The sequence below is a fragment of the Eptatretus burgeri genome, chromosome 15 (assembly GCF_056783735.1).
Source record: "Eptatretus burgeri isolate ZD-2024b chromosome 15, Ebu_testis_v1, whole genome shotgun sequence".
Lineage (NCBI taxonomy): Eukaryota > Metazoa > Chordata > Myxini > Myxiniformes > Myxinidae > Eptatretus > Eptatretus burgeri.
In genome coordinates this window covers 7,373,642-7,388,761 of record NC_140975.1, presented here as the reverse complement: position 1 = coordinate 7,388,761, position 15,120 = coordinate 7,373,642, and the positions used below count along the sequence as shown (strand labels likewise).

General features: G+C 45.9%; 1 protein-coding gene across 3 annotated transcripts in view; it reads left to right on the top strand.

Annotated features, from left to right (window-relative positions):
* The window catches only part of XPO4 (exportin 4), a 108,000-nt gene extending 103,276 nt beyond the window's left edge, over positions 1-4,724 (top strand). For all 3 annotated transcript variants that reach the window (XM_085857503.1, XM_085857502.1, XM_085857504.1), the window contains one exon: positions 1,544-4,724. In XM_085857503.1, the coding sequence (XP_085713629.1) occupies positions 1,544-1,744 (201 nt within the window). In that variant the 3' untranslated portion in view covers positions 1,745-4,724. The remainder of the gene's footprint in view (positions 1-1,543) is intronic.
* The last annotated feature ends 10,396 nt before the right edge of the window (positions 4,725-15,120 follow it).

The following is a 15,120-nucleotide window of genomic DNA, read 5'->3' as shown; positions in this document are numbered from 1 at the left end:
TGATGCAGTCGGCTTTACAGAAACTCTGGAGATCCTTTTGGGGGCCCTCGAGGTGCTGAATGAGGAGGCTGAGCCACTGGGATTTCGGGTTACCTGGGTCATAACTAAGAACCAGGCTTTCAATGACATATTGGATTCTGCTATCTTGTCTGTACCTGATTGTGGTGAGGATATTGAGGTCACAGAGAGATTCACTTCCATTGGCAGTGATATTCATGTCTCTGCTGGCTGAGATCCAGAGGTCAACAGACATCTGCGTTGGGACTGGGGAGTCATGGATTCGCTGGATCATGGGGTGTGGGGCTGTCAGTACCTGTGCAGGAAGACGAAAGTCCAAGTCTTCAGGTCCTTGGTGCTTCCAGTCTTGCTCTCAGGATGTGAGACTTGGAATCTGACCAGGGATCTGAGACGGAGACTTAATTCCTTTGGTGCCAGGGTCTCTTTAGAGAATCCTTAGCTATCGCTGGTCGGACTTTGTGTCCAACGAGCGTTTGCTGAGAGAGACTCAAATGAGATTTGTTACCTGCATAGTCCGTGAGCATCAGCTGCTGCTGTATGGACATGTGGCTCATTTTCCTGACGCTGATCCTGCTCACCAGTTTCCCTCAGCAAGGGAATCTCGTAAGTGGAGGATGCCAATGGGCCGACCACGTTCCTCGTAGTTGCAGCAGGTTGATCAGCATCTCAAGGAGATGGGGATGGACCAGCCATCTGCCTGGGGGATGGCCAGACGGAGGCCCCTGGAGTACCGGCGGAAAGTGGACGTAGTGATGTGCTGCTCTGGCACATGCTCCCATATCTGACCTGACATTGGTAAATTGGTGACGTTGGGAATGTGTCCCCCCTTTTTCCATTTATTCTTATGAGAACTAAAGGGCTGCGATTGGAGATCACTGATGGTTCCCGGTACAGCCAACTTGTAATCATAGCCATTTGATAGCACTTGAAATTCTGCCTCATGATGAAAACAACATCTTTTTTTTGTTTTTTTTTTACAAAAAGCAGGACACTGCTTTAATAAATGATTGAAAAATTAATAAAATGGAAAAATTAAATTATGGATAATTGAAAATTGGAAGAAAAAATTACTAAATAATTGAAAATTTAAATTTTATTATTTGAAAATATTATTCTCCAAAAAGCGGGACACCATGGACACCAAGACTAAACACAATGCCTCTCTTTGGGAACCATAAAAATTGCCTTGATTTCCGTCATTTCGATATTCATCGCACTTTTCAGGAACACATCCCCAACGTAAACTCGGGTCGAACAGTTCTCCGAAAAGCAGAGGCATCTGCCTTCTTCACTCTCTATTGGGATAGTACGTCCAATGGGTTAATTAATTTATTGTGTCAGTGAGAGCGATCAGAGATTTTGGCTTCAAGGTAATGGCTGCAGATACTTTTCTCTAATGGATAAATGACAGTTTGTATGTTGATGCCATAAGTCTCACACACATACTTGATGCCATCAGTCATTCCTTGTTTCTATTTCACTTTGGATGCACGTATGTTCCTCTTTGGTGTTTCGTGCATTCCAGACAGAGTACTCAACCCTGGTGGAGGTCTTGCTTTCCCAGCAGCCAGAGGGGCTGGCCACACAGCGCCTAGCCCAAGCATTCACCAATCTCACAAGTGGCATCTTGGGTACACCTGGGCCTGACCGGAAGCAGAAAGCAAATTTTCTGCGCAATTTGGATCACTTTTTGTGTGACGTCCGTGGTTTCTTGTGCATCAAGTGAATCCTGAACATTAAGAGAGAAAAAAATAATGGAGTGTGAATTTGGGAGGAAGTGAAATATCTTCAGGCTCGGATAAATTAAAGATGGAAGTTATGCGTCTCAGAGATGGAGAAATAAGCAGGAGGATATTGGAACCAGAAAGGCTGCACGATATGATGCTGATGTAATGGAAATTAAATATGGATGCAAAAGGTCAATGTATAACAGGCAGGAAGGTAGTTGTTTTGAAGATAAAAGGATTTGAACTTTATACGTAGTATGACAGTAGGGCCAGGAAATGGGAGTTTGTTACCTTTCAACAACACGAGATAGATGGACATGAAGATAACCACAGAGATCCAGTTATCATGGGTCGTGCTAAGTTCTGCTGGATGACCATAAAATCTTCATGTGTGATTCAGCATGACCACAAGCAAGTTATTTTCCAGGGAAACGAGGTTTCTTGAATACAATTGGCCGTTTCTGTCTCCGAAGGCTCCTTTGGCTTGGTTGGTTGTCGTGCTGATTTAGTGGAGAGTTTACTTGTGATAACTTAAAGATTTATATGTGTAAGGTTTTGTGTGTACATATATATACTAAACATAACACCACGAGTGAACACGTACAAGCCATGAGGGCTGCTTTTCATGCTGCTCAGTTACCGGTGATCTTTTGGGCTTTGGTGTTCAAGGAGTGAAATTTTCGTGTGCGTGCGTGCGTTTGAGAGCGAGTGCGAAATGTATACGTGGATGTTTGCATTCATGCCAATGTGCCTTCCACCTAACAATATTGGGTACCACCTAAGCAGCGTACTCCCGGTCTCATGGCCAGCTTGACGACGAAAAGGTCGACGCTTCTCATCCGTGATTTTAAGATTTATTTTGCACAGCCCGGCTGACCATTGACAGTGGTGGACGTCAGAAGTTCAAAAACGGACAGTGTCTCCATGAATTCCAATAAAATTTCACCAATGAAGTCTCAACTTTAAGCACGGGGTGCTGTAGGACACTCGGGATACGCTTGAGGCCGCTGAAGCACCCACCCTATGCGTTCCATCGATTCGTGCGACTCCCTTTTGAAGGAAATGTTTCACAATCCCCTTCTCATCTTTAGGAATTAAATATAGGTCCCAGTGACCTTCTCAGGATACTTTTCATTCATTTGGCATCAACCCCAAGATATGGTTTCATCGCAGTGATCGACGACACTCTTCAGCTTGTGAGAAGAACATGGCATCTATTTTCATGCAGACGGGTGATTTTATTGTGTGTATTTCGGTCGTTTTGGAGCATGCTAGATCATTGGATTTGATGGACCAGGCTGCTTTGTTTGATTCCTTGTGGCAGTTGAAAATTAGTTGTTCGTGTTAACACCAAGGATTATCCCAAGTACTGGTTGTTGAATGAAACCAAATAACTATTGCTTACTATTCCTATTCGATGATATTGATCTTCCTCAGTCGACCTTGGTCTGAGACTTGTTGAGTATATTGGGTGTTTGTTTGCTTCCAAAGGAGAGTTTTCAGTCATTGAGTGTCTTTGTGGTGTTGGTTTTTTTTCAAAATTTTTGGTATCTTCAGGAGAAATCCATACCATTTAAGAAACTGTTTAATTTCGTAGTTTAACTTTGAAACTTTATGAAGGTCACATCGAACTGCTGTTTGAATCTGAAGGCATGCACCCAGGCAAATCTGAGACTTGTGCTGACCTTATAGCCAGGAGCATGCCCGCATAAATTCAGGTTCATATTGAAGATCCCCATGTTGAGGTGCTCATCAGCCATCTGATTTGTCATCATCGATCCAGCAGCCATCACTCCGAATAAAATTGATCTGTAGAGCTTCCAATACTCTTTCATTCCCTCTTGGCAAGCTCGGTTGGAAGAGATTATGGGTTTTGTAATTTGACAACAGCATCCGTGATCACAGATTGATATCATGTGGACAATCACAGTTAAAAAGAAAAGGTGCTCCAAGTCTCCTGATCCAAGTGTCTTCTTTTTTTGCACACAACATCGAGGCTCATACAAGAACTAGAACAACAACTGAATGGAATGGCTAGAATATTGTAAAGGGGGAACCACACCAACAGTAAGGTAGAGAGATATTTTGAAGGGGAATGGGTTAGGCGTAGGGGAAGAAGGACAGTAAGCGGATGGGGAAGAAGGACACTGGGATTGAACAAGCTCAAACACAGCAAGAAGGGGACTGAAAGAAGAGGAAGGGAGAACCGAGGAAGAAACAGCAATAGGACAAAATCGAAAAGGAGGGAGAGATGAGAAAACACAATCACTTGGAAATGAAGGGGTGGGCCTCGGGAGGGTTAATGAGGGCAAAAACGAATGTGTATGGATGGGGGATTGACTGAGAAGGTGAATGGCTATCTTGAAACCTTGCATGGAATGACATTAAACAGTCTAAGGAAATTGGTTCCACAGGTGGGGGGTGGGAGTGGGAAGAGGAACAAATTAGTGGGGGAGAGCAGAGCATAGATTTTGGGAGATTCATCTGAAGTGGGTTACTTACAGATCACATGTGTCCTACAGAAACCTGGGGGATAGACAGAGCATGGGAAAGGGCAAAGGATGCAACTCTTCTTGGCCAGCAATGACTTGAAACACTCCAACTAACTTGCTTCAGAATTATAATGTTTGGAAGAGATATTTTAAAAAAGGAACAGAGGGTGTTGATGCGCAAAACATCTTATGTTGGTACACAAGACCTGGAAGACTTCACTTATGGGAAAGAAAGGCCTCAGGGACTTCACTTGTGAAGAAGCTTGAGTCAGACGTCAGATGGACAGATTTGTGAATGGCAAACACACCTCCATATCTCAGCCAAGCATTGCCATGTGTGATTGTAATTTTTCTTTTTTTTGCCCTTTAAAAATCTGTTGCCTTGGTTTGTGAACATGTAAACACACAATTCACAAAACAATTTTATACGTTGTTTGTTTGTTTGTTTGTTTACGGAAAGCAACAATAAACCGAACTTTGTACAGTGCGTGTCTTAATCGCTTCACTGATTTTGCCATTGTCAGGTCAGGTATGGGAGCATGTGCCGGAGCAGCACGTCACTGCGTCCACTTTCCGCCGGTATGCCAGGGGCCTTCGTCTGGCCATCCCCAGGGCAGTTGCCTGTTCCATCCCCATCTCCTTGAGATGCCAATCAACCTGCTACAACCACGAGGCACATGGTCGGCCCATTGGACTCTTTCACTCACGAGGTTCCCTCGTTGAGAGAACCTGGTGAGCAGTATCAGCGTCAGGAAAACGAGCCACATGTCCATACAGCTACAGCGAACACTCACAGACTATGCAGGTAACAAATCTCTTTTGTGTCTCTCTCAGCAACCACTCGTTGGACACAAAGTCCGACCAGTGATAGCCAAGCATTCTCCGAAGAGACCTGGTACCAAAGGAATTATGTCTCCATCTCTGATCCCTGGAAAGAGTCCAAGTTTCACATCTGTAGAGCAAGAATGGAAGCACCAAGGACCTGAAGACTCGGACGTTTGTCGTCCTGCACAGGTAAAGAGAGTGCCACACCCCATGATCCAGTGAATCCATGACTCCGCAGGCCTGACCCAGATGTCTATTGACCTCTGGCTCACAGCCAGCAGAGACGTGAATCTCACTGCCAAGGTAAGTGAATCTCTCCATGACCTCAACATCCTCACCACAAACAGCTACAGACAAGATAGCAGCATCCAAGATGTCATTGAAAACCTGGATCTTAGTTTTGACCCAGGAAACCCGTAAACCCATGATTCCGATGACTCATTCAGCACCTGAAGGGCCCCCAAAAAGATATCTAGAGTCTCTGGAAAGATGACTCCATCATCTGCAAAATGAAGGTCAGAGATCTTAACATTCCCAAATGATGCACCGCAGTTTGACCTCCTAGAATTTCTCCGTATAATCCAATCCACACAAGCACTGAAAAGTGGGGGGGGGAGGGAGGGGGACCTCGAGAAGTTCAGCATGGATGCCACAGATCCGAGGAGCTTCACCCCATCTCAACCAGTTCACCGCAGCCTGTGTTTCCACAAACCAAGATGGATTACAGTTGATTGGAGGGTCAGCAATAGGGGCAGTAACACCTCTGATGTCTAACTTTTCAGCTGCTGGATCAGCCTGGTACAGCCGCTCAACACACCTTCACTTCAGACTCCTCTGTCAAGAGTCCACCATCCTCTGCTCTAATTGCAGCTCACCGAGGGATGGGCTTGGATGAACGAAATGCGAGAATTCCCCTGTAAGCAGGACGAGAATCACTTGACCACAGGTGATGCTCTACCCCCTCACAGATTCCTCGTACATTGGTGCACGTACAGTTTTTCACCTCATCTCACTGAACAGCTCAGCTCTGCCATTCAGCCTTCCTTGCGACTCTGGTCAATGGTATCCAGTATCCCTTGAGAGACAAAATTCTTCTTCACCCTCCGGTAAGTTCCAAGACATCCACCGGCAACATCAAAGTAGGTGGTCTTGAAGGCGCTCCACCACTCTTCAGGAGGTATGTGGTCAGCCCATTGGCGGGGGGGGGGGGTGAAAAGTCAATCGGAACAATCAGTGTGGTGAAATGGGAGGAGTAACAACAAGTTGACAAACAGACATCTGGAAATCACGACCCATTTTATAAGGTCATCTCTGAGAATCGAGATATGACCTAAAAAAAACAAGAAGATGACGACGTGCAGAGCACAATCTATCTATAATTCCAGCAATGTGTGTGTGTGTGTGTGTGTGTGTTTGTGTCTGTCTGTCTGTCTGTCTGTCTGTCTGTCTGTCTGTCTGTCTGTGTGTCTGTCTGTCTGTCTGTCTGTCTGCGACCGCCGTTTCTCGACGACCGTCGGTCTGATCTGATTGAAACTTGCCAGGAATATTGCCGGGGACCCGTGGATGTGCCTTTTCGAGGTTTGATATCGATCGGACAAGCGGTTCCCAAGTTATGGCCATTTTACTGCTTTTTCAGTGTTGAAAAGGTGTATATATGGCAGCTGAAAGTGTCGTTCCACCTTCTCACCTTATCATGCCATTTTTTTCCCAAATTATTAATAACCGGACGATCGCCAGTCTGATCGGATTGAAACTTGCCAGGAATATTGCCGGGGACCCGCGGATGTGCCTTTTCGAGGTTTGATATCAATCGGACGAGCGGTTCCCAAGTTACGGCCATTTATCTGTCGACCAATGACAAGACACGGTGCTATGACATCACGGAGGACGTCACAATTAATATTTATTTATTATTATTATTATTTTGCACGATTGATGGTCCGATCTCATTGAAACTTGCCAGGAATATTGCTGGGGACTGGCTGATGTGCCTTTTCAAGGTTTGATATTAATCGGACAATCGGTTCCCAAGTTACGGCCATTTATCTGTCGACCAATGACAAGACACGGTGCTACGACATCACGAATGACGTCACAATTGATATTTATTTATTTGCACGATTGACGGTCCGATCTGATTGAAACTTGCCAGGAATATTGCTGGGAACCCGCGGATGTACCTTTTCGAGGTTTGATATTAATCGGACGAGCAGTTCCCAAGTTACGGCCATTTATCTGTCGACCAATATCTGCGAGAGAGGGGGACGGGAGAGGGGGGGATCAGAGTGGGGGCAATAGAGGAGGGGGAGAGAGGAAGGGCGATACTAGGGGGATAGAGGGGGGCAAGAGAGAGGGGGCGATATAGGGGGGTGAGAGTGGGGGGCGAGAGAGGGGGGATGAGAGTGGGGGGCGAGAGAGGCGGGTGAGAGAGAGGGGGTGAGAGAGAGGGGCGAGAGAGGGCTGCACATACTGGCACTCACCTACGGGCCCGCCCCTACGGGCCCGTACTAGTACTTGCAAGATCTATAATACTAATTTGACCTCAAAAATAATGGGTGGTTTAATTCAGTGACCAAATATGCAACTCCTCTTCAAATTTCAGATCAATGGGATGAAAATTGTCAATTTTAGAAATGCAGCCTATTGGAATCTAAATGCAACCTCAAAAATAATTGGTGGTTGAATTCAGTGACCTGATATGCAAATCCTCTTCAAATTTCAAGTCAATGGGATGAAAATTGAGGATTTTAGAAGTTCCAGCTTACTTGTTGACTTTTGGCCTACGTGGACCTTTTGCTCTATGTTGACCTCAAATAATTGGCTGGTTGAATTCAGTGACCTGAAATATAAATCCTCTTCAAATTTCAAGTCAATCAGATGAAAATTGAGGATTTCAGAAATGACATTTGTTGACCTTTTGACCTCAGACTTCTTCCTTCTGACAAACTCTACCATGTGGTGAAGTTTCATGAAGATCAGTTTAAAATTATGACCTGCAGGTGATTGATAGACAGACAGAATAACAAAATCGACTGACCAATATATTGCACTTGAAAAATCTTCGATTTTGCAAGTAAAAAGGGCTTCAAGCAGGCATTGGGCTGGCAGGATGGGCTAGATGTACGTACACTCGTCTCTAAGCTGTCTCGCCTGGGTTTGAATCTCCACCGAGCTATAAACTGCCATTCCAGTGTTTCACAGCGAGGATGATTCATCAGTGTGTGTGCCGTTCCTCAAATGGGCATAAAACTGGGCATCCTATCTGCAGACATTAGTTTGTGGATGTTAACGATCCCACGATGTCTTTCGCGAAGAGTCGGTGAGCTATCGCTGACACCATGAACAAATTACAAATTCCTGCCCGAACTACTGCTGGAAAGGTGTGCTGGAAAATAACTCAATTTCCACATTGTATCAGCATTCTCAAGGAGAATCTTTAATTTCGTATCTACGGAGGAAGAACATTCATTGATTCACTGAAACATTCGAATGGACTTCACTGAAACAGAAGCCCAAAGTAATTCCTCTTATACACAATTTGACATCCAAAAATGGGAGGGTGAGACATTTGGTAATACGACTATGGGATGAGCTGATAAGCATTTGGCAAAAGAACTCAAAACTGCAATGCATGACCACTTTGGGTGGGAGGGAGGGAATGACACAATCATGGCAAAAGTTTGCAGTGTTATCATCTAGGTCACCCTGTTTCTATGCAGCGAGCAAGACCTTTTTTCATAGTAAGATATTCCTTTTATCAATATGTAGGTCAAAAGACTCTCAGGAAAAGGGAAACATTACTGACAGACAATTCGACTACAATACAAAAATTTAATTTATAAAGTATCAGCAACAATTATAATTGAAAATACATAATTATAATTATTTTTCTTCCACATTCCCCCCCTTTTTCCCCCTATCAGGAAAAATTAGAAAAACTATATTACACATGATCACCATACTCCATTCCAAGAGGAGAAAAGATATCACACACACAAGTTCAACAAATAATGGCAGCAAGCGCTCATAGGAGAAGAAAGCTGCACGACGACCCTTTCAAAAGTATCCCAGCCAGGTTAGTGAGCGTACTTCCATTTAATTCATGGCCTATTTATCAGCAGGTGTCACAAATCGAAAAGACGTGCTAGCCGAGGCCAGAAGATAAGCGGGTCAGGGTATAGATAGAGCAGCACCCAACGGGAAACACAGTCTCGGCGCTCCTTGAGCTGCAGAGAAGGTAGATCTTGGCAGGTATGAGCTTGAGTCAGATTATATTGGTTGCAGATGATATTGGGTTGAAGGAGACGAAGAGGACTCGGGATATGACCCAGAGATCCCAGCCCAACCAGAATTTGGGTCCTCGTAGCAACGGTTCATGCAATCAGATTTGATTCACCAAGCGACCTGTGCACGTTGGAGGCAGCTGTGATGGCTGCACGAGCCCCACCCGCACCATTGAACACACGTTGCAGATGATTCGCCGTATGGATCTTCAGGGCCTTCATTGTGCGACCACAGCTTGTTCATGATGCATCTGCAGGACAGCAATTTGTGATTGTGGTCAGGGTCGTTCCCCGAGGCACACACCATGCAACGGCGATGTTAAATCTTTACCTTGCCGGGGTTTGGCTTGTCCAACCTTATCTTCAGTAGTTTTTTCTTCTTTTTTTTCTTTTCTTTAACATGCTCATCTTATCTCCTCAGGAAGGGGGTCATGTCATGATCACGTGTTGAATGCCCAATCACCCAAATCTTGGTTCTCCCCATCGTCCCATCTTTTGGTGGAAGTTGTTCCAAAGCTTCATTAGACGAAATTGTATACAGCATAGTTCAACTGCTCTCAACACTCCGAAACAAAATCAAGGTTAAGCATATAACATACATTACATGTTATATCAAAATTTTACCCTTTCCTTTCCTTTTTTTTTTCTTCACACCTGAATGACATGCTGAAATATAAAGAAATCTCAGTTGAATGTACACTCAAAAACAATCATCTCATTTGCTATTTCCATGTAGAAAGGGCAGCAATATTTATCAGGGTTCCAATTTGCAATCAGTTCTTTTCACCATCCTCCAAAGATCCCTTCTCGTCAAGAAAAATGTTCCATCATCGGTGTAATAATTATGAAAGTTAGCTGCTTCTTCTTCATTTTTCATTCACAAGCTGTTCCAAAGCAGCTGCCATTATTTATTTATTTATTTATTTTCAGCTAACTTTGCACTTCCGTGCTGAGGAAAGATGGTGAAATCATTGTTAGAAATGCCTCAACTTACTTACGTAAACATACAAGAAGTACCACTTAATCAAAAATCACGCACCTGTCCATTTAATCAGAAAACAAATAAAATAGGTAATATTTTTATTGGCTTGTGGCATCATTGCACCATTTTCAATAATATAATCCTTACACTCTGACCTACTTAACATTCATTTCACATGCTAATGTCTTCTGTACGAGATATGATTCTTATTTGTTCTTTTTGTTTGTCTTTCCACAAAATATGGAGGCCTTTTACTGAAGTTACAGTTAGGCCAGTACCAGCAACTAATCAGTGAGAGCAATACAATTACAACACATGGTACAATTCCTAATTCCATGAATTGAGCAGGTGGATCAATAGCGTGTGGTTCGGGGGTGGGTGAGTCCAAGGTATTTGGTAGATTGGATGTCTCCGAAACCAGCAGGTCTGAAAACATGGACGATGCGTGTAGATGAGGTGCATTATCAGGCAATGGTTGACTTCAAAAACCACTTATTCATTGCATAAAATGGCAATAATTCGAACAAGTCTGAAGACGACAATGGTTCACGAGTGGTATTTGACGATGTAGATTGTTTCAGAAGTCAAGGATAAGACAATGTGATAATGTTTGACCAAGTTATAAAAATGATCAACATGATGTGGTGCGAGTGACAGGTTATTAGCTGCAAAATGTCGAAAACCCGGTTTCGTTCAACAACTTTCAAAATTCGACCTTTGCATCACCTTTAAAGGTCACAAAACAATGTTTTGGACATTAAAATAAGGAAACAGGATACGTGCTATAGCTTATTGGAGTTGGTTCGTCGAAGAAGGTCGAAAACCCGGTTCGATTCCCACCACTTTGAAAATTTGACCTTTGTGAACTTTAAAGGTCAAAGGTCAAGGGTTATGACCTTTGGTGCAAAACTTCCTCTGGAACATTCCAGGAACAATATAACGTCATATAGGGTTTATGGCATTTCGCACTTCTCGGATTATCCATACTTTGATGAAATCAGCGTAAAAACAAACTTGAAGGGGGCGCCACGGGCAAAGTGTTCGAGATAGAGCAAAATAATTTCAAGACTTTAGGTGGGGAATGACCTCAACATTATGCATAAAAAATATTGTCATCCGAGCTCTCAAACTTTGGGCGGTCGTATGATTTTTATGTCAAAATTCGCAATTTTCTAAGTTTTTGACCTTGGGACGAAAATGAAAAATCGAGCTCCATGGGGCTATGCAGGTGCCATTGGGCTAACCAAACACTGAAACCCCTGCCAGATTCGATAAACCCCCTCGGAGAAGATGTAACTTGAAATCGGCTTCCCCCTAAAAACACGTTTTTGGGGCGTGGCTCTGCCCATAATTGGCGCAGCACGCCCATTCTCAGGAAAACACAACGAGATCATGATATAAACCTCCCACCCAAATTTTATCAGGATCGGATCAAAACCCACGGAGCTATGCTCGGGACAGACATACAGACAGACAAGCCGGTAGGTGGACATGGGTAGTCGGCCGTTGCTAAGCAACGGAGGGGTCCATAGCAACGGTTCTTTATCACACAATTTTTTTGCAACTTTTTTTTCAACAAAATTTCGATTTCTCTTTTTTGCATTTCTACATGTTTTAAGTGATTTCCAACCCCTCCCCCCCCAAAAAAAAAATGTTGGAGAAAAGAACTATAACTCTGTCAGCACTGTTGACATCATATTTAATGAATAAGATATAAGGTTCACTTGAGTGACCCAGTAGTATTAGCGGCGAAGGTTTTGCACTCTCCCGAGTGCTCCCCCTCTAGTTTCCTTTCTAATGTTTTTCTCTACCACACTATTTTTTATACGCCCAATATATATTGTTGCGGTATTCGCGCCCGCCGGCGTGCGGACGGCCACGTAACTCGAATCGCGGCACGTCGCCCACCGGACGGACAATCCAGTCGTGACCCTCTCGGACTAACGCCGGGAACCAGTCACGGGTGGACCTTTCGGTCTCACCGCGATCGAGCCAATCAGCCCCCGCGTGGGATAGGGTTGCTCGCCAAATTCGAACTACCTAAGTACCCACGCGGAGGGTAGACCGGGCGATCGCACCTCGCCGCAGGTCGACTTCGGACACGGGCCACTTAAGCGACCCGTTCCGTACTATCAGAATAACCGAGCGGTGTTATCGTCGACCTCGACGGTTCGATTAATTATCGGGCGTATTCAGCCCACTACCAACCCTTTACGTGAAGCAAGATGGGGATTCAATGGAGGAAAAGACGAGCGAAGCGGGAGAACAGTTCAACAATAAAGCACATTTATTCGCGACGAACGGAAAGCACACAAATACAATTCCACCAAATGCACACAAAAAAGAAAACACAATTCCATTTACACAAAAAGCAAACATAAAAGTGAAAACACAGTGCAGAGCTAATACCGACTACCGAGCACACGGCAACACTTATACAATTCTACTTCACAGACGGCGCCGACAACACATACCCAAAACCAAGGAAAAGAAATCCCCCAAGAATGGGGCAGGCCTGAGGCCGAGACCGGGTCGGGCCTACCCGTCTGGTGATGAGACGCGGAGCGGCGATGGCCCCGCAACCCGCGGGCCTCGTGGACAGTGCCTGGCGGGGGGGGGGGAACGGGGCCCCCTTGGTCGCACTATCTCAGCGCGGGGGGAAACAGGAGGGGGTTGCTGATGCTCGGGGTATAGAGGATCTTTATTATCCCGCGACGAGCGTCTCCACCTCGGCCAGGTCGCGCTGTCGGCCTCCCAGGGGTGCAGCTCCCTGCACGACGCGAGCACCCCCTCGTCCGCCCTCGCCGCCTCTCCACAGCTCGTCCCCTCCGTTCCGACTCCAACGCACACGACGAGCAGCTCCACCGCCCGCGAAGTCTTGACCCTCTGCTTCCGACTCTCCTCTTCTTGACTCTCCGACCCTGGACTCTTCTTTCTCGTTCTGCTGACTCTTTCTTGCTGACTCTCGTTTGCGACTCTCCCTCATTCTGACTGACGAACACCGTCCTTTTATCCCCCCGTAACTTCGCCTTTGACCCCCTCCCTTTGACCTTTCACCTCGCTCCCCATTGGCCCGAGAAAAAGTGGGCGTGAAGGCTTTTTGATCCACAAATTTGCATATATCGATCGTTCTGGAGGTGGGGCCAAATCGCCCCTCGCTCACCGATTGGACGGCAAAAAAGTGGGCGTGTGTCGTTTTTGATCCGTTTTTGAAGCAGAAAATCCGTGATTTTGTACACGCTGTTCAACGTGCGCCCTAAACGAGTCCAGCATCGGTGCCCATGAGTGGCGCGAGATGACGGTGATGCGATGGTGGCGAGTTGTGACGGTAAAGGTCATGGCGGTTGTGGTGAAGCGGCGTTGTGGTTGGTGGTTGTTGTTGTGGTTGTGATGGTGGCGATTGGTCCAAAATAAAGATAGTAAAAGAAAAACGGCTATCCTGAAGAGTCGCAGCACGTATAAATGACATGTATTCCCACTAGACAACGGGTTTGGGCCTAACTACACATGCACTTACCGAGATACCTCACCTAAGGGACCTGAATGGTGGTTTGCGAATCTGGTAACCACAACACTACCCCCTTCCCTTTTTACAGACTCGTCCCGAGTCGTCAAATTTTCGTGTGCCATCATGTGTAGTTTTCCCCTAGTACACTTTACCTACGGATCCCTGAGTGCGACATTCATGGGATTCGTGTCCCCAAAATAAATAACCTGAGGGCTGCGTAACTACCTAAACAAACTCACTCACACGGACGACTTAAATAAAATTGCCGGCGCTAAGACATACATGCCGGGGGGCGCACTCATATTTACAGTACATCTTACCCTTAACTTACAAATTTTACACTAAACCATGGCCCAGGATCACTGAACTCTGCAAAAAGAAAGCAGTTAGCAGGGAGCCAGGCTGCCCACATGCAGTCTCTGGCTCAAAACAATGCAGGTGACAGGGAACGTGGCTGGCTGCTCACACGCAGTCCAAGGCCTTCCCTTTTGAACTGAACGCAGTGAACCACAACGGTGCATGGGCTGCACAAACGCAGTCTCCGTGCCAGCTCAAGTGGCACACGCAATGAGCACAACGAATGGATGCATGAACACAAACACGGTGCACGGGCCGCCACTGCAGGCCCGTGTTGTAGCTGCCAACAGGGCAGTTCTTGCAGCTTGGAAACTGTTGCTTTCAGATCCTGGCGCACATGGAAACGAACAGGGGGGGCAAAGCAAAAATTGAACGGGGGCTGGTGAACAGGGGCAGTGGGCATGGCATGGCAAAGGCAGCAGGCAAACACAGCCCGCAGAAGAAGGCCGCTGCAGGCAAACACAGCCCGCAGAAGAACTGGCCGGCACAGGCCTCGAAGAAAAACAGCCAGCAGATGAACAGGCCGGCACAGGCCTTGCAGCACACAGCTGCCGATGAAGTTGGCCGGCCTCCGCCTTGAAGCAAAACACGGCCAGCCGATGAAGTTGGCCAGCTCTTGCCCTTCAGTGGAGGTTGGTGGAGGGAGTGCGGTGGTGCTGGCCACTCGGAAGGCGGGCTCGGACCTACCTACCTGTCTCCCTCCCAACCTATCGCCTTTGCCTGTCACTGTACATACCCACTCCCTTAATTTGTCAAACCCCAATTTAGCCCCAACTTATTTTTTTGTTGTTTTTATTTTTACTCCCCCACTATAAATCGTCCCCTAACCCCCTTTATCGTCCTTGTTCGGCTAACCTATCCTGTCACCTAGCCTACTCCCAACCCCTACGTTCCCTTCTCAGAGGGGAACAAGGGAGAGCTAACGTCC